Source organism: Paramisgurnus dabryanus, chromosome 4 (assembly GCF_030506205.2).
Source record: "Paramisgurnus dabryanus chromosome 4, PD_genome_1.1, whole genome shotgun sequence".
Classification (NCBI taxonomy): Eukaryota; Metazoa; Chordata; class Actinopteri; order Cypriniformes; family Cobitidae; genus Paramisgurnus; species Paramisgurnus dabryanus.
Window position 1 is genome coordinate 27,994,230 of NC_133340.1, and position 27,184 is coordinate 28,021,413.

Consider the following 27,184-nt stretch of genomic DNA (forward strand, 5'->3'; position numbering starts at 1 on the left):
CTTGAAACCACCCTAATAAATAAAATTCAGACTATTGGCATGTTAGCTACACTTAACTCTTTCCTTGATATTAACGAAATATCTCTCAATTAAGAGGAGACATTTGCATAAAACGTGTTCCTGATGAGGTTTTATGTTAATCTGTAATACCGCGATTATCCACTAGATGGTACACATAATTTTTTTACTAATTTAACACTCTGTGTACGTTTTTATAATCGTTCTGAATCTCTAATAAATTTTCTCACAAAAATGCAATTATTTCAGCTTTTTTGCTAAAAATTTTGTTCTTAAAGGGATAGTTCGGCCAAAAATGATATTAAACCCATGATTTACTCACCCCCAAGCTGTCCAAGTTGCATATGTCCAATGTTTTTCAGACAAACACATTTTCGGATATTTTAGAAAATGTTTTAGATCTTTCAGTTGATTAAATGTAATGTTACAGGGTCCACGACCTTCAAGTAAAACAAAGTGCGTCCATCCTGCACAAAATAAATCCAAACGGCTCCAGGATGATAAACAAAGGTCTTCTGAGGGTAATCCGCATGGTGTTGTTGTAGAAATATCCATATTTAAAACTTTATTAACGTAAATAAATACCTTCCGGTAGCGCCGCCATCTTAGTCGCTAAGAAAAGTGCGTACACTACGCTAATACTCTCTCCTGAATACAGAGGAGTCTAAGATGGCGGCGCTACCGGAAGGTATTTATTTACGTTAATAAAGTTTTAAATATGGATATTTTTACAACAACACCGTGCGGATTACCCTCAGAAGACCTTTGTTTATCATCCTGGAGCCGTTTGGATTTAATTTGTAAAGGATGGACGCACTTTTTTGGACTTAAAGGTCGTGGACCCCGTAGCATTACATTTAATCAACTGAAAGATCTAAAACATTTTCTAAAATATCTGAAAATGTGTTTGTCTGAAAAACGATGGGCATATGCAACTCGGACAGCTTGGAGGTGAGTAAATCATGGGTTTAATATCATTTTTGGCCGAACTATCCCTTTAATGTTAAACAAAGAAAAAATATAGATACGCCTGTTTTGTTTATTTGTTTGAAAGCAGAGGGTCTGTTCTTTCATTTGATTTATGTTTATATTTCTAGAAGTTTTTTCTGGAATGCATTTTGTGAAACTTTAGTGAAAATTACAAAAATGCTGGTGGGCAACTTAAAAAAAAAAAATGCTGGCGGCGAATGACTTAAACATGAAAATGCAATACTGTATTATTTTTCTTTATTTAACTAACAGAAGGGCTGTAAGGCTCTGTATATCTTTGAAATTGATTCAAAAGTTAGATTTGTAGTATAGTAAGCCTGAGGTAAAGTAGCTGCACTATGGTCAACTCTGTTAGGCTAGATGTTAATTGCCACTTCTTGGGCTGAGCGATCGGTGAAGCAGTGCTTTTAAAAGGGCACCCTATATTTAACAGAGCACCGTTCTCATACTGTTGCTTTTTATTGACTGGTGTTGTTTTATGCACCATGTTAAAGACTTGACCTCTTTTGTACTGTGGTATTTCTGGTGATGTATCTGAATAGAGTTTAATTTTACACTAAAGGTACCCTGCCTCTGAAGTGATTTCATTGTCTTCTGTATATTATTATTATCATTATTTTATTGTTTTTATTATTAATAGTTTCAGTATTATTTTATTATTATTATTATATTTTTCTTATTGTCATTATTATAATTAATAAACAACAACAACATAATAGGGTGTTACACTTTTTATAATGAAATGACTATAAAGAAGTGCCACAATTTAGCTACATTTTATTGTCATAAATATTATTTTATAGTTGAAAATAATGAAAAATTAACACAGTTTCATAAAGTATTATTTATGGTCTGTAAATCATTGTACATTTTCTTTCACTGACAGATGACAGTTTTGCGTCATTTGAATTCAGTGAAGCGGGTCTCCATTGGGATTTTTCTTCTTTTTCCCCGTATTGACATTTCAGTCATCTCTCATCCAGCTAAAACTGAAAGCCTTTATGATTTTCTCTTTTGTCCTGATGGGGTGGGCAGGGGGTAGACACTGAGGTTTTGGGATACACTGTGAGTCTGTCATGGGAACAGAAGTAGAATAATGAAAGGCATTCAGTCACCGATGTGAGAGGAACTCTAGAGGCCGGACTGTGAACCGTGTTAAACATGTTTCATACAGGTGAAAGAAACACTGTTGTGTTTGTCATGTGACAGCCAGGCCAAAAATGTCAGAGAGACGGCAAATAGAAAAATATAGGGTTTCTGTTAAAGGTAGAGCTCACCCAAATGCCCTTTCCAAACCTATACAACATGATATCTCATACATGGGAACAGAATAGAAAGTTTCTATAAAGAATAGAGAGTTTTATAAAGCTTTATAAGTAAGGGATGAACTGAACCTTATGCATTACTAATTATTTTCCTGTAAATTATTTTTTGTGCTTTTGTTTTTCTCATTTCTGGACCTTATCAGTGTCCGTTCACATTTTTGCATTAAAAGCACACAGGTTCTAATAAACCTTGCACAGAATGAAGTTGCATTGGGTGAGTAAATGATGCATTTTTAAGTGAACTCTTACTTCACGGATGCTTTTGAAACGGTTCATTAAGATATGTTACTGTGTGTTGCTTTTGAGAGCCACTATCCTTAAACTCTCAGCGCCGTCATACATATTCAGCATTCATTCATATTCAGAGGATGATGATAACTTTGTGCTATTCAAAAGCTAAACTTTCTCATATTCGTAACTTATATTGTGCGCACTGAATACTGATAATACAGCCAGATTCATTTCTGCTTTAGAAACTTGAACACAACTGTGTAATATCCCACTGAGCAGCCATACCAGGATAATAACATCCAGCGTGTGTCTGCATACTGAAAGACTAGCGATTATTTTCTGATACCTTATAAAGTTTCTTATTAAAAACACTATTTCCTTCTTCCGGGTGGGAAAATATCAATGAATGAAGGGAAAGTTTGTTCAGAATGATGCACAAATGTACACAAATGTCTAGTAATTATACACTCACCTAAAGGATTATTAGGAACACCTGTTCAATTTCTCATTAATACAATTATCTAATCAATCAATCAATCAATCACATGGCAGCTGCTTCAATGCATTTAGGGGTGTGGTCCTGGTCAAGACAATCTCCTGAACTCCAAACTGAATGTTAGAATTGAAAAGAAAGGTTATTTCCGGTCTGAGTATTTCACAATCTTCTCAGTTACTGGGATTTTCACGCACAACCATTTCTAGGATCCATCATGCCTTGTTACCACTGTGCAGGCTGGTGGTGGTGTAATGGTGTGGGACATGTTTTCTTGGCACACTTTAGGCCCCTTAGTGCCAATTGGGCATCATTTAAATGCCACGGCCTACCTGAGCATTGTTTCTGACCACGTCCATCTCTTTATGACCACCATGTACCCATCCTCTGATGGCTATTTCCAGCAGGATAATGCACCATGTCACAAAGCTTGAATCATTTCAAATTGGTTTCTATAAAATGACAATAAGTTCACTGTACTAAAATGGCCCCCACAGTCACCAGATCTCAACCCAATAGAGCATCTTTGGGATGTGGTGGAATGGGAGCTCCGTGCCCTGGATGTGCATCCCACAAATCTCCATCAACTGCAAGATGCTTTCCAATTCATATGGGCCAACATTTCTAAAGAATGCTTTCAGCACCTTGTTGAATCAATGCCGTGTAAAATTAGGCAGTTCTGAAGGCGAAATGGGGTCAAATACAATATTAGTATGGTGTTCCTAATAATCCTTTAGGTAAGTGCATATAGGATATTCATTGTTCATCATTTCAAATACTCAAGCAGATCAAGCAGAAGTTAAAGCTGGATGAGAGATACTGCAAAACTCAATGCAAAAAAGTGCTTTTTAAGTTCAATATTTAAAATATTTTTTAATGGCATATTTATTTTTATATAAAAATATCATTCCAGTTATCAAATATTAAATAATAAATAAATGATCCGGTTTAGCTCAGTGGTAGTGCATAGCATTAGCAGTGCTAAAGGTCATGGGTTTGAACTCGGGTAACACATAATATAAATTATAATAATGCACTTTAAGTTGCTTTCCATAAATCCATAAATGCAAATGTAAACTTTGCACAAACCATTTTTGGCTGAATTTACCCTCATATTTGGCTACACAGTCTCACAAAATAATGTACCTATATTTGTGTCATTTTTTGATTCTTTTTTGGTGATACTGTCACGAATTTTTTTTTAAACCATTTTTGTATCGGTTTAGCGTTAGATTTGGTGTTTGCAAAGTCTTTGTTATACAATTTTTCTTAATTTATTTTATTTATATTTTCTAATTTTTTTAAACCATTGTCGACTGGCATTAGGGTCGCCTGGCATTTCATGTAAATATAACCCTAAACCGAAGCGAAAATGGTAAGAAAATAGGACAAAACAGTTGAGTAACCAATACGTGACAATGACACATAAACAGAAAATCGTAATACATTCACCAAAAACTCAGAAATTTATATCACGAAAAATAATAAAAAACATACGTGACTATAGGGACGTTATTTCATGTGACTGGGCTGCAACAAGCCAGCATTTTAGTGTGTAAAAATTAACAAATTGGCTGTTACCTATAAAAAATCTAATCATTATCAAATACAAAAATACCCAAAATCCTTGCATGGTCCTTGTGTTATACAGTACCATCTCTTTTGATGTAAATCACTATTTGGAGCTAATGAAATATTATGAGACACAAATACCTGGGACATCTGGATCCGGTCTGAACTTCTGCACACAGGTGTGCTTTCTAATTTCTTTAAGACCTCAATTGTGTGTCTAATATAAAACAAGGACACGTTTATATGGAACAATTTTCCGATGGGGAAACGGATACGTTTAAATTCCCCTCCTTGACTTATTTTTGAAATTCATTAGCCTGCATATGGAATCAAAATCCCATTTAGTTTAATAACTCTAATGGGAATGGAAAATTGAAAACTCGGATTTAATTGTATTAGACGTTGGTGTATTTCCATGGGAATTCGAGCTGTCTCTAAAACCCTTGTGTTATTAGTTTTGAGTCAAAGGGCATTTCCAATTAGTCTACATATGAAGAGATGTTTTACTTTGTACTTTCTGACCTTAATTTCCTTAATATTTCACCCTCTTTTACCGCCCACTGTGTCTTAAATAAAGTAAAACATGATCTGGAATGGTGTTTTTTTTTTTAAGGAAAAGCTGTGGTGTTGGCATGCCACAAATGTCATAGCATGAAAATGGTTCTGGAAAAGCAGATTATACAGAGCAATGCTCTGGCAACCCTCAGACGATTCTGTGCGGTTCCTCTAAAGGGTTGCCAAGTATCTGTAACTCCTGATTAAGTCATAGTTATTGCATCTTGCATAATGCATGACATTCTGTAGGCAATTTATATCAGGTCTAGTTTTTTTATTTGCCATCATGTGGGAAATTGGCTCACTGTAGATATCGGCTCTATTTTCAAAACTTAGTGAGCTGCTTATCTAGGCAAAATTTTAAGGCATAACACTTAAACTTACACGCCTACAATCCAAAGGCTTTAAAGGTTGGGATAAAATTATCCTGCACTATGAGCTGCCATGTGTCGACCATATTCTAAGCAATCTGTGTGTCCTGTAGATAAGATGACACCTGAATGCATAAAGACCAGCACATTCCCAAAGTATTTAATACAAATAAATATGGTGGCCCTGAAGTGCAAACCACAACAACAAATTACTAAACAACAACAACAAATTAAAAAACAACAACAAATTAAAAAAACACTACAACAAATTAAAAAACACTACAACAAATTAAAAAACACTACGGCAAATAAAAAACACTACAGCAAATTAAAAAACACTACAACAAATTTAAAAACACCACAACAAGTTAAAAACACAACTACAAATTAAAAAATACTACTTGTAGTTGTTTTTTTATTTTGTTATAGTGTTTTTTTAATTTTTTGTAGTGTTTTTTAACTTGCTGTTTTGTTTTTTTATTTTGTTGTAGTGCTTTTTTAAATTTGTTGTAGTGTTTTTTTAACTTGCTGTTGTGTTTTTTAATTTGTATTTGTTTTTTATTTTGTTGTAGTGTTTTTTAATTTGCTGTAGTGGTTGTTAATTTGCTGTAGTGTTTTTTTTATTTGTTATTGTTTTTTAATTTGTTGCAGTGTTTTTTAATTTGTTGTGGTGTTTTTTAATTTGTTGTTGTTGTTTAGTAATTTGTTGTTGTGGTTTGCACTTCAGGGCCACCGTAAATATACAATATTTAATATAATAAAATAAAAAATCTCACAGTTTCACTTTGTTCAATCATTTTGCGTAATCTGAGTTGGGACTATGCTTTTTGTGTCTGATTTTTGTGGTGCTAAATAAACATTGCTCAATCTGAGTTGGTGGATTTAGATGATCACCATTATGTTGAAGATGAAGAGTAGATCATTTGTTTAGGTTAAGGACAGCACATGACAAACTTTTGGTTTGGTAGGAAAACCAATTACATTAAAAATACTCAACACAATCTCATGGCATGAGGTGGCTAATTCGTTATGACCACATTCATACGTTTTTTTTACGAATTTTTTTTGCCCCTGTGAAGTTGGGGATGGGGTGGGGTTTCATTAGTGTTTTTTGCGATAATCGTAACTCGTGAAATATGTATACATTTTATGAGATCATGCAGAAATACTAGTGACAGAGGTGATGTAATCATGGATTAATGTGGGCTTAAAATGTGTCATATTCTGAAATATTTACCAAGTACAAACATGTTTTTTAGAAATAAAAAACCTTTAAAAAAAAACTTTCACCTGGAAGTATGGGAATATTTCGTTTTATGGGATAAAATGTATTATTTTAATGCAAGTACTATTTTATGCTATAGCACAGTTTATGATTAAAGGAATAGTTCACCCAAAAAAATAATTTTCTCACTCTCATGTTGGTCTAAACCTGTATGAGTTTCTTTTTTCTGATGGACACAAATAAGATATCTTGATAAATGATGGTAAGCACACAGTTGATTGTAACAATTGACTTTCATTGTAGGAAAAACAAATATGATGGAATTCAATATGTATTTTCAACTGTGTGCTTACCATCATTTATCAAAATATCATCTTTATCATTTATCACAATTATTCCATAATGTTTGTTTTCCTACTATGGAAGTCAATGGGTACCATCATCTGTGTGCTTAATATCATTTATTAAAATATCTTCTTTTGTGTTCATTAGGAAAAAAAACTCATGAGGATGAGAAAATGATGACAGAATTTTCATTTTTTGTGAACTATCCCTTTAAGGGTTAAAGTATTGAAATTAAAAACTTCTTATGTAATGTAGTTTTTTATATGAAGTGCCTCTTTTTTTTATTAACTTTTTCATGTGCCCTAAAAATCACTACTTTCGCTTCATGATGACTTTATTTTAACCCCAAAGATAAGCAAAATTATATTTTGTATACCGTCACTAGGGCTGGGTATCGATTCAGATGTTCCAGATCGTTCGATTTCGATTCTCAATTCTGGTTCTCGGGACAGTTTTTATTCTCGATTCAACTCAATGAATATAGATTTAAAACAAATACTATATTAATAAAAAAGACACTGAACAGCAGTTTACAAGTGAATAATTAATAAAAAGAAATTAAAAGCCACAGCACCATTGTCGTCGTCTTGTTTGTGAAATCTAAAATGCTTCCATACCTCTGACTTTTCATGTAAGGTGGCATCAACATCGATGAAGCACATGAAACTGCCATTTTAAGCACTGAATGAATGAATGACAGGCTCGCCTCTCGCTCCTTGGTAACATCGCGCACGGCCAAAAAGAGGGTGACATCTAGTGAAGAAAACTAGTAATTAGATTTACGTTAATCTTACTTTCAATGTTTGCGGAAATAAATATAAAGAAAAAATGTATTCTGCTTTTTGAGAATCGATTTTAAATCGACCAAGTAAAAAAAAAACAACGATAAATCGAAAAATCTTTTTTTTGCCCAGCCCTAATTGTCACCTTCCTAAACTAATTGCTTAAGAAATTTTTTGACAAAAATGTTTTAGGCCGTTTTATTTTGCCTAAGTCAAAAGACATTGAGACTTTTTAGTTTTTAGCAATTAGTTTAGGAAGGTGAGGATATGTTAACAGAAGGTATTTCACATTGCGACCACTGCATTATTGTCTTTAATCTCTGAAATTCAGCCTGATGTTTGACCTTTTCATTTTGTTTATAATCCTCATTCATCTAAATAATGTTACCTATTATGTAGACATTCATTACTGTAATATTTTTGGCCATTGATGCCTTATGAGTGAGGAGAGGACAGGAAATAAAAAGGGAGGAGAAAGGGGTATGCGATCGACAAGTGACCATGAGTCGGGAATTGAACTCGGGTTGCCGAAAGTGCGAAAGCACCACATGTCGGAGAGCTGCCCACAACACTATCGGTTCTGATGTAATACAGTGTTTTATACAAAGTTTCATTGTCAAGAAAATATTATTTAAATGCATTTAATGTTTGAGGTAAATATAACTTGAATATAATCACTTTCAAAACAAAATTTAAAAATTTAAAAAAATAATATATTTTATTTTTATTTCAGTCATTATTTTGCAACTAATAATAATACTGCAGATTAGTAAACGGTTTACAAACTTCTTTAGCTTTTTTTAGTATTTCAAAATACAAATGAGTTATCTGTAATCTTATTGTACTTTTTGGAACTACTGTGATTAAATCACATGTAAGGTATTTCAGTCTAATAAATGATATTTAAGGTGATGTAGTTATTTAACACTTGCTGAACTCTCAGTTTTATACATTACATTTTTGTTTCATTTACTATAGCTCATAAATGCCTGTCTTTTGGACAAAGGTTAGTGTACTTTTAAGTTTAGGTGTTATGGTTACTCTGAATTTGTAATCATTTCACATATTTTAAACAATATTTTAAAACAAGATATACTGTGGGTTATTTTTTAAAGCTGCAGTTTCATTCAGTCAAGCACCATAAAAATCAAATTTTATCCCTGTTATAAACTAAAGTCTCGATTGATTTTCTTTCCCTCTTCACAACCAAACATAACAGCATCAACTTTCTGATAAAACTGTTTTCATTCACATTACTATAAAATGATGCATGCTGGGAAAATAATATATAGCTGATATATCAGATATAGCTGAATTGAGCATTAAAACATTTCAATTTGAAAATGGCAAGCAATTATGTTATGAAAGGTAATGTGTGTGCATACAAAATCACACATAACAGCACGTTTTTCATATAAAATGTTTATTTGCACCCCTTCATTACTTGTCGGTATATAAGAGAGAGTAACAAAATCCAAATATGCAATCCATTTAGTTATTTTTTTTCTCTTAAAAAAGAAAGGAAAACTGTAAGGCATGTCTTTAAAATGTCGCACCTCACCTACAGTAGCTGAGAGCAGCGTGCTTCAGTAGGAACAACCACTTTCAAACCACACATCGTCTCAAAGCGTTTCAAACATGTATTTGACATGGCTTGTACTTGTTTTCATGTAAACTTTGTTTGTCACTCAGAACGAGAACGAATCTTGATGTGGAACTCAATCGCAAAGTGCAATGTGGAAATGAAAACACGCTGGGTTACTTTGATATTAAACGTCATTAAAAACTACGGTCCTTTTTCTCAAGGACATATCTCAGTCATTTCATCCTCGAGGAAACGTGGTGACATCTTTTGAAATGATTAAAGAAAGCCATACATTCACACCATAAGTAGAAACAATCTTACATATGACATTCTCTTTATAAACACATCAACTTCACACTCGTACACGAGCAACCAGGCCAACAGAAATTAAAAATCAAAAAAGTTTTGCACTAACACGACCCTTGCAATGTTTTTGGCTTGAAATGAAGTTGCCATGTTGTTAGATGAGCTCTGATTTCTTTAGACCGGAGTGCACTCGTGAATTGTTCAAAATAAGGTCCGTATTACGCAATTATGCCCAATTTTGTATTAAAACACAACCTCCAGTTTCCTCTTTTCCAAAAACACTGTGCTATTTCCGAGCCTCTCAGGAAAGACAAAGGTACTCGGGTGCGAGCACAAAGCACAAACTCTTTCAGGAGCTTCCTGCTTTCAACAGCAGATTCACCGGAGCATCGCTACGCACGACCTTTCATTTTCAAACACGTTTACATGTCCTCATACTCATCTACCTCACGAATGCTCTCTAAATCCAACCTTCACTATGAAATGAGAGCATTATCTTTGCATTTCACCATTTTAAAAGTCAGGTCTGAATGTGAAGAGCTCTGTAAGAGTAAATGCATGGCGCTCTACAAACAAGAGGTAATTTAAAACATGCCAGCATTCGTAACGGGAGGTCTGAGTCGTCAAACCCAGAAACATCGCCTGTACAAATTTGATCTGAACTTTATCGGACTGGGAACATTCACAACTACAGAACGAACAGAAGATCGAAAGTGCCCTTGTGACATTCATATGAACTCCCTGACTCCACGAGCCTCATGAACCGCAAGCAAAACTGCACTGTTAGAAATAAATCCTCAAAAAATGGCCACAAGGTGTCACTGGGGCAGAACCCTTAAAAATGTCTTAATGTTAACTCTTTCCCCGCCATTGACGAGTTATCTCGTCAATTAAGAGAAAGATTTTTTATGTTAATCTGTAACCATCTGTAAAAACCCAATGTATGAAAAAAGTTAAGCCAAAACGTTATTTACTACTCTATGTAATTTTTGATAATTGTTCTGAATCTGATCTCTATGGAGCCCCTAAGGGGACATGGAGAAAAAAATAAAGTTTAGTTTCTTGTGCGCACGTGAAACTATCGCGCGTGTACGTGAAACTTTCGCGTGCACACGTGAAACTAAACTTTTGATTTTTTTACTCCAATGTCACCTTAGGGGCTCCGTAGATCTCTAACAAAATTCTTTCACAAAATATTTCAGATTTTTGCTAAAAAAATTATTTTAAAATAGAAATACCCATATTTAAGAGTTTTTAAGCAGAGAAAAAAATATATAAATAGGATGAAAAGTTTTTTCCCGTTTTGTTTGTTGGGTCTGTTTTTCATTTGATATATTTGTATATTTATATATTTTTAAAATATTTTTTGGAAGGCATCTTATAAAACTTTTGTCAAAATCACAAAAAATGCTGGCGGGCAACTTTAAAAAAAATGGCTGGCAGGGAATGAGTTAAGTGCAGACATGCATATATTTGGTACCAATATGTACTTTCGAGGTACTAATATGAAGACATTTGGTGCAAAGGTTTACTTTTTGAAAGAGTTTCCCCCCAGTGACAGCTAAGGACCATTTTTTCCTGACAGTGTAGGCTATACTGTGCAAATAGTTTGTAATTTTTTTATATAAGCGATGTAAAAACAAAAAAACAAACAAACAAACATAAAATGCATCAAAACGGGAAGTCTTTATGACTAGATTTTGCTAAAGAATTGTGTCAAATTTGCATTACAGTTTACACAGACATTACTTACGCTTGTGTTGCACGAATAAGGCCCAATGATTCAAAATAAAATGCATTGGTAAAAGTGAAACGCTAACACAGTGAGGTACATACAGTAGAAAGTACTGAAATTAAGAAAATATTGTAAATGAGGGTTGTGAATATATGATAATGAATATATAAATGATGAATATATATATAAATGTGCATAAAAACAAAAGGGTCTGTTTGAACACTTAACACGGTTAATTCAGACGCAAGCCCATTCCAAACTTCCAATACTGCCGAATTCAGGCTCAGAACCCAAATCACAATTTCATATAATTGTTTCATTTTAAGAGAAAATCATTTCACATGTTCGGAATAAAAATTTTCTATGTTATAAAGTTTCGAGTTACAGTACTGGTCACTGTGAAAAATCAACAAATTTAAGTTTAATTCAGAAAATAATATTATGCTTGCATCGAACAGGGGATAAAATAATCTTTAGCAGGAGCAAATCTGTTAGAATAAAAGTTGCTAACTGGTAAAGGCAAAATATATAATTATATTAGAAATATAAATAAATCTTTCTCTGTAAGAAAACGCTTATAACTAAAACCTTTATATATTAAGATATGGATCATTTAATTTGAGTTAAGCAGGCGCAGCCCTCGGGGGAAATTTACCAGACTCTTTATACATTCAATCGTAACAGTACTTCACTTTAACTTAAAAAAACTTATAATTGTGTGAAAATCACAGTTGAAAACATGTACTCATGACCTCCCCATGCATTCTCACAGTGGTACATAAACAAGTTTCGTTTCGATTATTTTTAAGTTTATATCTTGATTTCTTTATCGGATTAATAAAAGGGGAGAACATAAAAAAACACCAGAGCGCTTTTAGTTTGACTCATTTTATGCAGTATAAAAGGAAAAAATATATTTTTATTATTCTCTCTTTTCCCAAACAAACATGAAAAGTGGTCCCATCTGTGCGGCAACCACCTATTGTCCTAAAAGTTTGTTTTTCTTTTAAAGGTGAAGCGTGTAATTTCTGCAATATTAACCGCTATCAAGAACCCCCAATCTGCCATTGGTCGGACAAACGGATAGTCCCGTCCCAAATTCACGCCATTGGTCGAGTCGATGATGCTTTGGCTGGTGGGCTGCTCAAACGAACAGAGCAAAGTTTGGAAAGCACAGAGCGCTTCAAACCTACGAATGTCGTCTCTGCCTATTAAGCAGGGAGAGGAGAAAGTATTTAAACATCGGAAAAAAATTACACACATCACCTTTAACTTCATTTCGAAACGTTGGCCAAAATAGAAGCAGATTTTTGATTGCACCAAGCATTCTTTGGAACAAGCAGGATGCAAATATGAACTCTCCATACGTTCAGCTAGCGAGCTTGTTCTCCGTTTTATCGAGGGCTTTTTTTGGAAAACGTCCAGTCCATTGAGGCAAAGGCTAACAGCGTGTCAAGAACGACGCTGCGTTTGTCTTTAAAGTCTGTTTGGCTGTTGCCTCCTCCTGCCATTATCTCCACTGCAGTAACAGGGATACGAGCGCGATTACACCGACTAATAACTGCAGACGAGGCTTTTGCTGACCAGACGCATCCGCCGCAGGCTGCGGTTCGCTGATGTCGGCTTCCACCATCGGAGGCTCCGTCTTCACCACCTCGGGTACTGTCGTGAAGCCGCTACCGCTGCCCGAACCGCTCTCCTCATCACCTGATGTCAACATACATGACAGTAAGATCAACTGGTAACTTTGTTAACTTTACAAAATAAAAATAAATAAATAAACATAACCCTTTACCCTAGGCAGGATTTAAAAATAAAAATAAAATAAGTAAATAAATAAAATCGAAATTTTGCTTTCCTCGTGAGCATGAATGACTTTTTCGTTTCACTCGCACAAATTTCTATAAATAGTTTTTCGAGTCCGTGGCACAACTTATTTTTCATGTCATTTTATTTATTGTTTATTCATTGTTTTTTTTTACCATTTTTAAATCATTGTCGCTTTGGGTTGGGGTTGATTTGGGGTTTGGGTTAGGATGTACTTTTATGTATTGGTTTCTTAATGTTTTTCTTCTGCTTTTAAAACTATTCTCGTCTGGTGTTGGGGTTTGGGTTAGGATGTCTAAAAATTTTACAGAAAGTGATTCTTACCCCAGCCCCAAGCGTCAATGTTAAGAAAATAGGAAAAAACAATATGAAAACAATACATAAAATGCCACAAAAAAGAAAGTCGTGCCACGGACACAAAAAAAACTATTCATAGAAATTTGTGAGAGTGACATGAAAAAGACATTCATGCTCAAGGCACGAAAAAAGCTGAATTTCGTGCCATTGACATGAATAAAATGTTTTTGACTATAACACGACTTGCCGTGAGATCAGTCTGTGCAGGACATACTGTAGTTTTAGTAAACCACGCTATATCACTGCACATTAAATAGTGTGATTTTGTCATTTAATGTCACTGCTTTTTGTAAGAAGATAAATGATATCTGAGGATGAAACCTTCTTATATCTCACCTGGTTTTGAACCAGTGTTTACTTTAATAAATGTACTTTAATGACAATCATTTCACTGGACCCCCAATTTTTATACCGGACACAACCATCTATGATCACAATTTAGTTTCCTATTGCTGTCAGGCCCGCTAAACGTTCTTGTGCTCTGTTTTTGACAGACGTGAGATCTTATTTCCCAACCAGAGGGTCCAGACAGCATGTGACGCTTTTGGACATCGCAGTATGATTAATGAAATCAGCAGCTGAAGCGAGGTGTCGTCTGAGGGACTTGATGACCTCCTTAGGGGGAATCACAAACTCTGGAGAGCTTTTACATCATATAAAGTGTATAAATGTGGATGTGAGTTTGGCTTATTTTTAACTGTGCAATTAAACCTATTTTTATTCATGCATTATAAGATGGTGCAAATGTAGGTCTGCCTTGAAATAAGTGTCAATAGTGAATATGGCATCATTGTAAATACTAATATGTCTTCGTTACAATTAGGGTTGCAAAATTCTGGGAATTTTCAAGGGTGGAAACTTTCCATGGGAATTAACAAGAATTTATGGGAATTAAAACAAAACAAAAACTTACCTTGCATGCATGTCTGCTTATGACCAAACAAAATGTTTAATTATGTTTGTATATTTCCAAATAATTCCCATATATTTCAGTAAATTACCATAAATTTCCATTAAGTTTCCAATTTGGAATATTTCCAAAAATCCCCAAATTAAGTTCCCATGGAAAGTTTCCAAGAAATTTACCAGACACTTTTCCCCCTTTGTAGCTTTGCACTTTGAAAAGTAACTTTTGCGAATCTATTACCTTCGTAAACACACTTTGTTGCAATATATGGAGCATTGACCCCACCAACCTAACCAAAAATAATCCGAAGGTAATGCATTGCTGGCTTATTAAAGAGTTTTGAATGTTTGCATTTAAAAAAATCATGCTATGAAAACTTTCTTTTTAAATTAAACAAAAAAGCGGAGATGCTACTGTTGGGAAACATTTATGTAAAAATGTATTGAGCTTGTTATTAAGTTTTCTCATGAAGTTTTCTTACTTGAATCTTGAAAGTAGACATCTTTCCCGTTGTAAGCGTTTCGTAACTTGTTGGTCATTACTCTGAGGGTCATGATCTGCTGACGGATGAACGTGTCCGGTCTTGTGATGTCCACGTCCACCTCTGGATTATTGAGCTGGTTTGTAAGACCGTCTTTCACAACTTCAGGAAAATATCTGAGGAATTAGGAAATGGGTGAATGTTTGGTTGGTTTGAATATTCCACAGTTGGCGTTATACAAACACATAAATCATTCACTTTCAGTTGAGCAGATCTATTTGATATCATCTATTTTTGATCACAAATCTTCAAACGCAGTCATGCGATAAACAAACACAAGAGTTTTTTCTTACAAATATTTCATACACTGAACAAACATCATAATTTATGACAGTAAACACATGCCCACATTTTATATTCATAAAAGCTTTATGCTGTTTAGTGGGAAAAAACTGGCTTATCTATTAAACCTATTTCTGCTGGAAGGGGTAAAGTCATTTCAAAGATTTGTTAAATTAGAAAATCATGCTAGTTTTAAATCATATAACCAAGTTAATACTTATAACCAAGTAATCATAGGATATAATATCACGACTTTGGTCTGAGCAGATACTACACTTTTTGCCATTTCAGGCATAAATAAAAATATTTCAATTTATGTTTACAGTTCTTCTGTTTTCTCTTCAAAAAACACTTTTTTCCTATCTTGTCAGGACGATTTCTGTAATGTTTTGTGAAGTATTATGTTATTATTATTGTGTAAATAATCAAGTTTTAATTAATAAAGGAAACATTAATACAGTAAAATCATATTTCTTAAAATCTTTTAAAATCATAAGTAATTTTCTAGAAATACTTCTTTATTTTATTCATTAACTATCATTATGTATTATTATAAATAATAATTAATGATTCATAATTATTATTATTATGCTTTTTTAATTGCAACCAAAGCTAATTTTGTTTATTAACTATTATTATGTATTATTATAAATAACAATTAATGATTAATCATAATAATAATTATTATTATGCTTCTTTAAATTGCAACCTAAGGTAATTTTGTTTATTAACTATTATTATTTATTATTATAAATAATTATGCATATATAGTAATAATTAAAATAATAATAATAATAATACTTAAATATGTTTTTAAATGCAACCCAAACGCATTTTGTTATTAATTATTAATAATCATCATCGTTATTATTATTAATTTAAAGTTATATAATTCAAACATTACTACAAAACGGTTACAATAATCTGACTTCAGTTGTCGTATGAGGTAAATGCTGGTTATGTATTTGCAGGCTGTCATGAACGAACATATTGCTGACCCAATCATGACCTCATCTGGAGTAACTTTAGCAAGATCAGCACCTTACATATTCACATTCACATGCCCTACAGCTTTACACTGTCTACAGGATTCAATTGCTATATGTTAGGTCTATGTAAAACACCCTACAGAACCCTGGAGCACAGAAAATTGCACGCTTGCACTTTGTTATTGCACCTACATTTCCTTTTGTAAATGATAGCACTTGCAAGACAGCATGTATTGTATTGGCGCGCTTACTGTGGGTTAAAACGTTGGGCAATACTGTAGATACAAGAAAGATTAAATCACAATTGATGTGAAGTAAATGCATACTGTAATCATTTTTATGGTGATAATTTTAGTGTGACTAAATATTAAAGACTAAATTCAATAAAAATGTGAAAACCCAGCTGAAGTCATTTTTTTGTGATTGACTTTGATGTGAAATCAAACTTTGATGCTCTTAATCTCATCATTAGATTATAAGACTTTAGTCTGGATTTCACAGAAGACAGGGTCATGATTATCTACGAAACAAAGTTGTACGTCAAGCGGTTCAAATTGAATTAATTGCTGATCTCTGTGTTGTCTTGCGAGCACTTGATTAAAGTATCACTGCTGAATTTCTACCTTATCACAACTGTGAGTTTGTATAAACACATGTAGCAGTAATATGCAGACATTCGACTCTATTGAGATGTAATCTCCTAATAACCGCTCTGGTGAGAGGTAATTGTTTGCGTCTAATTAATATTTCAGGTGGTGCTTTGTGAAAAATAAATGAAACTTGTTGAACGCTCCCAGGTCGTGCAATCGCAAATGTGCTCCCATTCAAATGCAAACTGTGCGCTTTTTAAGCAGCAATTAGCAAATAATGAGATTGTTGTTCTCTACGGAGAGCAGATCCCACGAATACGAAATGCATCGTATGAATTTCTGCTTCACCAAGTCTTATCATTCGTGTTAATTTGTCTGTTGAAAAAGCCTCTTCACACAGCATGGCGGATTTACATTGCTCGGTAAGAAAATGAAAGACGTCTTATATTGCACCATCTGCTGATATTATCACTTGTGGAGGGCCAGAAAGCTGATGGGGTTTTTTGCCAAGCTGTCTGGCAGGTTGTCAAAGGCGGACAGACGGAGTGACAGACATCATGGCCATGAACTGAGATGATGAGAGATGAATTATGTGGGGGGGAAAAAAAACGCTTTTCTTGTTTGTGCTGTTGAAACAATTTAAACTGTTTCTAAGAGTCTGATATAGATGTATCAGAATCATTTCTCGATGAGACAAAACTTAATCTAGTCAAAGCCAGGTTAATGCAGTAATGGTAAAACTCGAGGAAAAGACCAATTTTGTTCTTAGATCATTCAGTCCTAAAGCTAAAACATATGTGTGAGAAGGAGATTGAAGACCAATTTCCATAGGTGTTTACAGCTAACCCACTCTTTAACATTACATACATATTAGGGCTATCAATTGATTAATTTTTTAATCTAATTAATTACATGATGTGCCCATTAATTATTCTAATAAATCAAATTTAATCGCACATAAATGAAATTATCCTCAAATTTAATAAAATAAACAGTGCTTTTCGTGTTTTTTTTCACGTTGGACTGTGGTTTACAAAAATTCACAAAATTATAAAAAAATGGATTAAGTAATCAAATACGGCATACATTGTAAAAATTACGTGAAGTTATATCAACAGACTAATGTTATTTTAATTCATTCCCTGCAAGACTTTTTTTAAAGTTGCCCACTAGTGATTTTCACAACTCCAGGAAAATTGTCTTCTAGAAATATATCAACATACAAATATATCAAATGAAAGCACATACCATCTGCTTAGAAACAAACAAACAAAAGGAAACAATACATTTCATCTTATCTTCATTTTTTTTATAACCTCTCAAATATGGGTGTTTCTTTAAAAATACCAAGTTTTAGAAAAACTTTTGTTAGAGATTCAGAATGATAATCAAAACATGCACAAAGTTTACAATGTTGTTGAATTAGTTTTTGCTTTAGTTTTTTCTTATAAATTGGGTAAGAGCACCATCTAGTGCATAATAGTGGAAATACAGATTACTGTTAAAACTCATCAGGAAAGTGTCATTGGCAGGGAAACGTTTTCTCTTAATAGATGAGATAACTCATCAATGGCGAGGAAAGAGTTAAAGACCCACAGTTTTTAAGACCAGTGATATTGTAACCACTCACTTTATTTCTAATTTAATGCATATGTACACTTGTCAGAGCACCGTTAGTACTTGTATCCATCCAAACGTGAAGCAAATCATTTCACAATTAGCAAAAAAATAATTAAAAACAAAGCAATGCTAATTAAGTACGTTTCCATCAAGTTGTTTGTGGTAATGATGGTGGTATTGGTAACCAACAGTAAATAAAACAAGACACGCTTACAGAATGGAGACATGACTGCATTTAGTCGTGACTTTTATAAGTTATGAATTTACTAACAGTGCAGCTTGTAATTGCCAAACTGAATGTGCTGCACAGAAAAAAAAATGCAGACGTTGCATTGTGACGACATCGAGCCTCATATATGGGAAAGACAACATAAGCGGAAACAGTTCATCCAATGGGTTTAATGTTTGCTATATCAGAATTTATTTTGCAAATGTGTTTCTGTCTCCCATTATTTGCATTTACTCTATATCGCATAAGTCAAAATCCACCTCAAGTAAGCGTAAAATTTACGGCAAATTACGTTTTTTTTAAATTAGCCATTTCCATTACTTTCATATGTGATACTTCAAAATGCACATAAAATCAGTGTGATGGAAACTCAGCTAGTAAAATCCATTCCAGGTTACCCTTTCGATGGGTTTACGTAATACGTAAGGTCGCGCTGGCGTGTCACAAGGCTAGTGAAAGACGAAAAGTTGTGGTTTAAAAGTACTTTATCTGTTAAAATGCTGATGGTTTCGCTAGATAAGACTCTTATGCAGGGTTCACACCAGACGCAGTAGACGCGGCAAGCACGAGTGATTTACATGTAAAGTCAAAGCAAAGATAAGATTAGGCATCCTGCGGCACCGCACACACGGTAAGTGTGGTGCGAATGACGCATTCCACGCAAATTGAGCGTTGCCGCGGGAAACGCGCGAGGTGAAAAATCTGAACTTCGGTGGAATTAACCAATCAGAACCTTGCTGAAGTAGTGACGTGATTACAGGAAGCAAGCGGAATGGCGGAGTCTCAGCGGAGTCACAGAAGCCCCACCCATAACGCAAATTTCCGCGTGAATGTCTCAAATGACTAGAATTTCACACAAGAAATGAAGCGAGTGAACTCAAATGTTCAAGCGTCCAACTACGTGTGAATAGCACATTTTTGCCGCCTCTACCGCGGCTGGTGGGAATGCACCATTATGCCTCCAGTGGGATTTTTTTAGAGGTCTTTGAAGCTGCACTGAATCTGTAAACTGTTGAGGTCCACTAAAGTCTTGGAATTTTTATCAGGATTTTTTATGAAAGTGAAGTAATCCTTTAAATATTTTGTGATATATATTTACATATATATTTTATTTTCCCCCCAAAACTAATTAATCTAATTAAGGCATTATATTAACAAAAGTTACATTTAATTTCATTTTTTTACAACAGCGATTTCAAAAACCGAGTGACGAAAGCTTTATTGATATAAATAATTATAGCATCTATTTTTTTTGTTGTTTGGTGAAACTACTTACCATGGTCGATGTCTGTAAAGGACACAATAACCTCTGCGCGCTCTTTCTAGGACTTATGCGTGATTTCTATTTGCCTGTGACCTAATATTGCTAAAACAATTACCATCTAATGTGTCATTGAAACACAACAATCTGTGACGTGAGCCGAGGGACACGATGCTGAAGGTGACCGACATACCTTCCCTTTGTGTGGCTGTTCCAGCACTGCTCTTCATTTGGGTCAGTCACTTTATCCTCCGCACAGATGACGTCTGGCAGCGACGACCAGAACTTCTTCGACTGTTTGAGCTCCTCCTTAATGTCGATCACCTGGAATACCACGGTAAAATTAGTTTACCGCATACAGCACCAGAGAATGAAATGAGTGCAGTCTGAACTGCATACAGAAATGCTTGTGATGGTTAGGGTTGGGAGTATAACATGTATACAGTGTATGATATACATTTCTTCAATACAGTACAGTACTGTATGTGTGTTTCCTGGGAATCAAACACAAAACCTTTGCTAACATAACAATCTTTCAGCTGAGCTACGGGGGAAATACCGAACCAACTATTTACAGTATAAAACAAACAGTAGGCAAAAATGTGACTTTAAACTTTTTATGCTGGTTTGCCCACTTTCCACCCACAGTGTCCTGAAGACTTTCCGCTCAATTCAACCACACAAAAAGTTTCAGGCCAGAAAATAATTGACTCCACACCGACTGCAAAAACATGCTGGTCTCTAACCACATTTCCCAGCTACAGAACCAGCAGCATTTTGGTGAAAATGTTATAAATTTTTGGGACAGGTGCAGGTCTCACATTTTAACCAGGCTGAACGGGTTTTATCATGGTGCATTAGAGATATAAAAACCAGACTTATCTGGAAATTTCATGCCAAGATATATCTGCTTATTAAAGGGGACATTTCACAAGACGTTTTAAAATTTCAAATAAATATTTCGTGTCCGCAGAGTACGTATGTTAAGTCTTAGCTCAAAATACCCCACAGATAATTTATTATAACATGTAAAAAAAATTTTTTGGGGGGTGTGTCCACTAAAATGCAAATGAGCTGATGAAATGCAAACACTGATCACCATAATGGTGGGTTGTTTATATTAAAACTCAAGCGTCACTATTGATACTGCTTATAGTTGAGGAATTATGTGCCATTTTCTGAAATCCTAATAAAGTTGTTTAGGGATTGGATAAAATGTAAGAAATCAAAAAATTAATTTTTCTGTGCCCTATTCTCTTTAGCTAAACTGATAAATAGATGACGAACAGATGCCTGTGTACTGATTTATTTAAAGTATTGTTAGGAGTCTTTTGTAGTCATGCACAATGCTTTGTAAAAGGCACAAGCAGAAAAAATCCTTGTTCTGATAAAAGCTTCACACATCCAAATGTGTATTACACTATTTATCTGTCTTATACGCTTACTGCCTTTAATACATGCGAAAATTAGCCTGAGCTCAGACATTAAAGATTAAATATCGATAAAATCTTGCCTTCTACTACATCGCCAAGGCTTCAGATGTGCACAAATTGATTTTATTAATGAAGTGTACCACACAACAGCAAGCAAACAGACTGAGGCTTATCAGTGGCCGTTTCAACTGTAAAGCAGATCTATCATTGAAGAGATCAGATCACCACAATGTGTCAATCATAATAAAAGCTCTTTTGCAGGGCATCACCATATCTCTCTACACAAGTGCCGTGTGATATTTTCACTTCCACAGGCATTGCAGACAGCATCATGCTTTGATTATTACTAAGATTTAACTCTTAAATCTTTTTTCCACAAATTTCTTACTGTATATAAGTTTTTCTTCTGTTTAATACAAAATAAGATTTCTTGATAAATGATGGTAAACACACAGCTAATGGTACCCACGAGGGTTGCCAACTGTCCCTTATAAGCCGGGACATCACAAATTTTGGTCGTAATTGATTGGTCCTGATCACATGCGTCCCATTTTTTGACAGGTTTGTTCATGTGGCCCCACAAGAACCCAGAGAGAGATGACATCAAAATTCAACGAGAGAAATTCGAGAAATAATACAGAGGAGACCCCTATCGAAAAATGCTCTTGTGGTACTTTGATGTCATCCGCCTGCTAATCACGACACTTGGGAATGATCACCGACACCTGCCATCCAAACACAGACCCACTCAAGTATACGTTAAAAGGGGTTTATAATAAGATTTTATATTTTCTTTTTTAAATAGTGGGTTATTTAGCGCTTCACATCAATCTGAAATTCCCCAAATGCATTAATAACTTTGCTTCGACATTCTTGCGTGTGATTCTTAAGCAGCCTGTATGTGTGTTTTAATTAACTTGTTGACATTGACTTTGCAAAGTAAATCTTACAGAAAAACTCAATCTTAAAGAATCTATGTTATTTTTAGTTTGTCACATTTAAAATTAACACGAAGGGAATAAAGTTTTTTTATAAACCTTAGTGCAGAAGTCACAAACAGATAGTAAAGGTTATGGTTCAATTAACTCTTTCCTGGCCATTCACGAGTAAACTTTAAGAGAAAAGCTCCCCTGCCAATGACGAATTTTTCGACAATCCGTATTTCTACTATTATCCACCAGGTGGCACTTTTACCCAACTTATAAAACCTGGAAGCAACCCCTTAGGTCAAACAGAAAGAACTCCATGTACATTTTGATCATCGATCGGATTCTGATCTCTATCAAAAGTCCTTTACAAAAACGCAATTATCTCATTTTTTTGTATTTTTGAAGAAACTGACCCATATTTGAGAGGTGATAAAAAGAGAACAAATAAAATATCTTTCTTTAATTTGATATAATGTATGTTTATATATTTAAAGAAGATTTTTTTTTTGAAAGGCATTAAACTTTTTGTGAAAATCCTAAAAATGCTGGCGCTGGCTGGCAACTTTTTTTTAAAACGCCGGCGTGGAAAGAGTTAAAGGACTGTGTTAACAGTACAGTTGTAAATGAACAAACTATTAATGAACCTACCATATGTTGCCAAGGCATAAGAGTTATAAAATAGGAGATTATCTTAAAACAATGCACTGTACATACACACAAAACCATACCCGTAGTCATGCAGCATGCCACCTTTTGTCCTGTATTTCATAATGACAAAGTTGGCAACCCTAGTACCCAAATTAAAAACAAATACTATGGAAGTCAATGGGCGTGGTTACCATCATTTATCAAAATATCTTCTTTTGTATTCAACAAAGGAAAAACTAAAACATGAGGATGAGTAAATGATTACAGAATTTTCATTATTGTGTGAACTATCCCTTTAAATGTCACACTATGCTACAATGTTAAAACATTGGCAATGTTGTTTTCCTACAGATGTAAAGTATAATGCTCTGGATGTACACTGTTAACGATTTCCCTGTATTTTTACAGTACGGTACTGGCAGCACGGTTGCCAGTAAGTTACTGTATTTTGGTTTTACAGTACTGTACTGTAATACCATTTTACAGTACACAAACTAGTACTGTATAGTTACAAAGCAGTACTGTACTGTAATTTTACAATATTTTATTACAGTAGTCTATTTTTACAGTAATTTACTGTAATGTCTATATTGACCCATAAATACTATTTATTACTTATTACAGTTAATACAATAATATTATATAAAATAGCTAGATATTTAGGTTTAAATCTATAGTTATTAATATGGTAAAAATGCTATCCTTGACATGACATAATGAATTAAAAGGCAATCCAAGCAATGTTTGTATCAACATTTTATTTAAAAAACATTTAATCGAAACAAAACATATTTAAAACAAGATTTTAAACAATAATAAACATATAATCAAGTAACATAAAATAAAATCAACAAGTATAAACAAGTTTGGAGACCCCTGCTGTAACATATTTAACTCTGGCAAATAGAACACTCTTCCATAGTTTGAAGTTTTCAGTTTAAAGTCCATCATCGACTAAAAGGTAACATTTCACTGTGGTAAAAAGAACACTGGCCCATAGTTTTAAATATTCTACTTGAATTTCATTTAACACTAAAAATAAATGCATTAAACTGTGGCAGACAGACCACAGTGGCCTTTACTTTGAAGTCGTCCATTCGAACTCAATCAGGGACTGCATGAAGCTGTTCACATGGGGGTCAATGGCCACAGCTTTTCTCTGCACCAAGTTCCTTGTCTATTTGCTTGCTCCTTGTCTGGATGTGCACTTTTTCCCATCTTTGGAATTAATTCTATCCAGAAACCTGTTAGAAATATCATAAACATTAAGTCAACAAATATAAGATAGAAAAAGATTCTTAAAAAACTAAACTCAGCCTTGAATTTACTCCTATTCTGAAACCTTTTGCTCTTATTCTACTGTTCCACACCTAATTACATTAAAATACAGAAGATTCACTTACCGCTGAACAAACTCTTTCCTCAATGGACAGCATCCACCTGGATCATGTCATGATTGAATGTCCTGAACAGAAAGTACAATTGTTACTGATTTGGACACAACTTTTTATTCTGAAAACAAAATCTTTTGTCAATAAAGTCCAGGGACACCTCTGCTAAATAAATACAATTATTAAATTAAATTTCTTATAACCAAAGTCTGAATATTTCTGTTTGTATATTTCTACATGGCAAACTAAGACAATTGTGTACATGTTGTGTATGGTCGTGTTACAGTGTTGTGTGTGGGAATTGTGAATGAGTGTATACATGGGTATTTAAAGAAACTGTAGTGGTAAAGTGCAAACTTACCGAACAATGTGCTTGGTGTGTGTCTGGTGTCACCCGTTGTGCCTCCACATCTGCCTTAACTCCTGAAAAGTGCAATGACACTCATGTAAACTACAAATAAAAAGTGATCAGCACATTCCTGTGTACTTTTACATGTGACGTGAAAGCATTTAATATTGCAGTCAAAAAAATACATGACTTGTAACTGTACATCATGTACTTGCCTGGTTCCTTTAAAGATGATCCATCTTACCCAATCCGACTTACAAGCAATGGTAAGACTGTAAAAAATACAAATGTTACAAAATCTGTTAGCCATAGAAATAAGTAGACATTGTGAAGGAAATGGTAAAAGAAAACTTAGTAACACTTTACTATAAGAGTTTATTCCTTAACATTTGGTAATGCCTTAGCTAATATGAACTAACAATGAACAATATATTTTACAACATTAATAATATTTGATAATGTTCATTGTGCTTGATTTAAAAATGTATTAAGTGTTTAAATCTAATATCATGCTATGCTAACAAATAAAACATTACTGTAAGTGTTAAGTCAGTTGTAAAACATTATATATATATATATATATATATATATTAGTTGTTATATTATATATAAATATCTAAATAAGTCTTTTTTAATTATTATTCTATAACATCTTGTCTACAGAAAATCTCTGAAAATGTCTCGTTTAGTGCAGAAAATAGCGATTTATAGTGACAAGGTAAAAGGACTGTCCCTTTAATGTTTTACCCGGACGGCTGCGGTGTAACACTATTTCACGCAAAGTTTTTTAACAAGTTAGTAGCTAGCTGCTCACTTTAAAGATAAACATGATCGCCTAAATCTGAGCAATCCTGGTGATGCCAGTTTCCTACACGATGTTATAATGGACTATTTTACATCCAGAGTTGAAGGATCAGATGACAGAGACGAGAAGACAAAGGTACGTAAATGCGGAGCCCATTCTCTTTTCGTGCATTGATTTGATGCGTTTTGGAAACTTATATACAGCGTGTAATGCATCTGAAGTGGTGGAAACAATATGCCATAAAAATGTATTGGACAACTTACTGGGCGTGTAAAACGCTTAAGAGAAGATATTCTCTGCTTTTGCTGATATAACGTAATATAATAACAACAACAATAAGCGCGGCAATCCCTTTCGTTCATCTGATATTAAGATGAGCCCAGGTCTGAATTATATTTGGTCGAAGTTAAAGCTGCGATGAGTTCGATGCATGTATCCAGTTAAATATGAGGTTTCTTGTTTTCACTTCTGTGGAGTAGTTCGGTACTATGCTGTGTACGGGGTGTCAAGTCCTATCTGTTTACAACCACGAGTCAGCCTTGCCAAACAGTCTAACTTAATACTTTTCTCTGACGCTAACTGAACGGATGAAACGCCGAGATAAACGACCGTTATGCTGGGACCGCAAGACCGCGCTGGCGGGTTGTCTTTGTCCATTTCGTTAAAAATAGTTTCATTGTCACCACACTTTCAACACAATATAAACTCAACAAACCGTCATAATTTAGTTAAAACAACCCTATATTCATTAAAAAAAGGTGTAAAGCGAGTTAAAGCAGCGGTAACGTTAGACATCTGTGTGTAACGTGAGCTTACTTTCTGAGGGAGATTGAAACTTTGTTGGCGACCGTTTTTCTCTCTCATTGCACGTTTAAAACAATATTGTGACAAACTATTGACAACATTCTTAAACTAAAAATTAAGTTTTCATGAAACAGAAATATTTCAAACTTACCGAACTGCCAGAAATCAATCGTCCTCCTTCAGCTGCAGCCAAGAGTTGTGCTCTCCCTCTGTCTGTGTGATTTGACGTTGGCGCACTTTCTCTGATTATTGCAAGTACACCTGGCACATTACAGCAATGGCTACAGCAAGGTTACATCAAGACCAAAATATACTGTAAAATGTTCCCGCTCAAACAAATTTACCCAGAATGCATTATGAACTGCAGTACTGTACTGTAATGTACACATACAGTATAGTACTGTGGATTTTTACAGTACAGTGCTGCTAAATCTACAGCGACATCTAACAGTGTAGATTATGAGACTGATGGTGCCGAAGATGAAGCAATTCAATATATTTCTATAGCACTTTTTACAATGTTGCATTGTTTCAAAGCAGCTTTACACGAGAAAACAGGAAAATCATTAAATATGTAAAATATATCAAGAAAAGTAATTTAACATACTCAAGGGCTTAAGCATTGCATGTTTTGTTGGTGCACACATTTAAAGATTACAGCCTTTAAAGTGACATTGTCCATCATAAAG

The 27,184-nt window shown here is 34.2% G+C and overlaps 1 protein-coding gene across 2 annotated transcripts in view; it reads right to left on the reverse strand.

Moving 5' to 3' along the window:
- Window positions 1-9,313: 9,313 nt before the first annotated feature.
- The window catches only part of gpc6a (glypican 6a), a 226,447-nt gene continuing 208,576 nt past the window's right edge, over window positions 9,314-27,184 (reverse strand). For both annotated transcript variants that reach the window (XM_065254142.2, XM_065254143.2), the window contains 3 exons: window positions 20,330-20,460; window positions 15,106-15,281; window positions 9,314-13,240 (listed from right to left, as the gene is read on the reverse strand). In XM_065254142.2, the coding sequence (XP_065110214.1) occupies window positions 13,044-13,240; window positions 15,106-15,281; window positions 20,330-20,460 (504 nt within the window). In that variant the 3' untranslated portion in view covers window positions 9,314-13,043. The remainder of the gene's footprint in view (window positions 13,241-15,105; window positions 15,282-20,329; window positions 20,461-27,184) is intronic.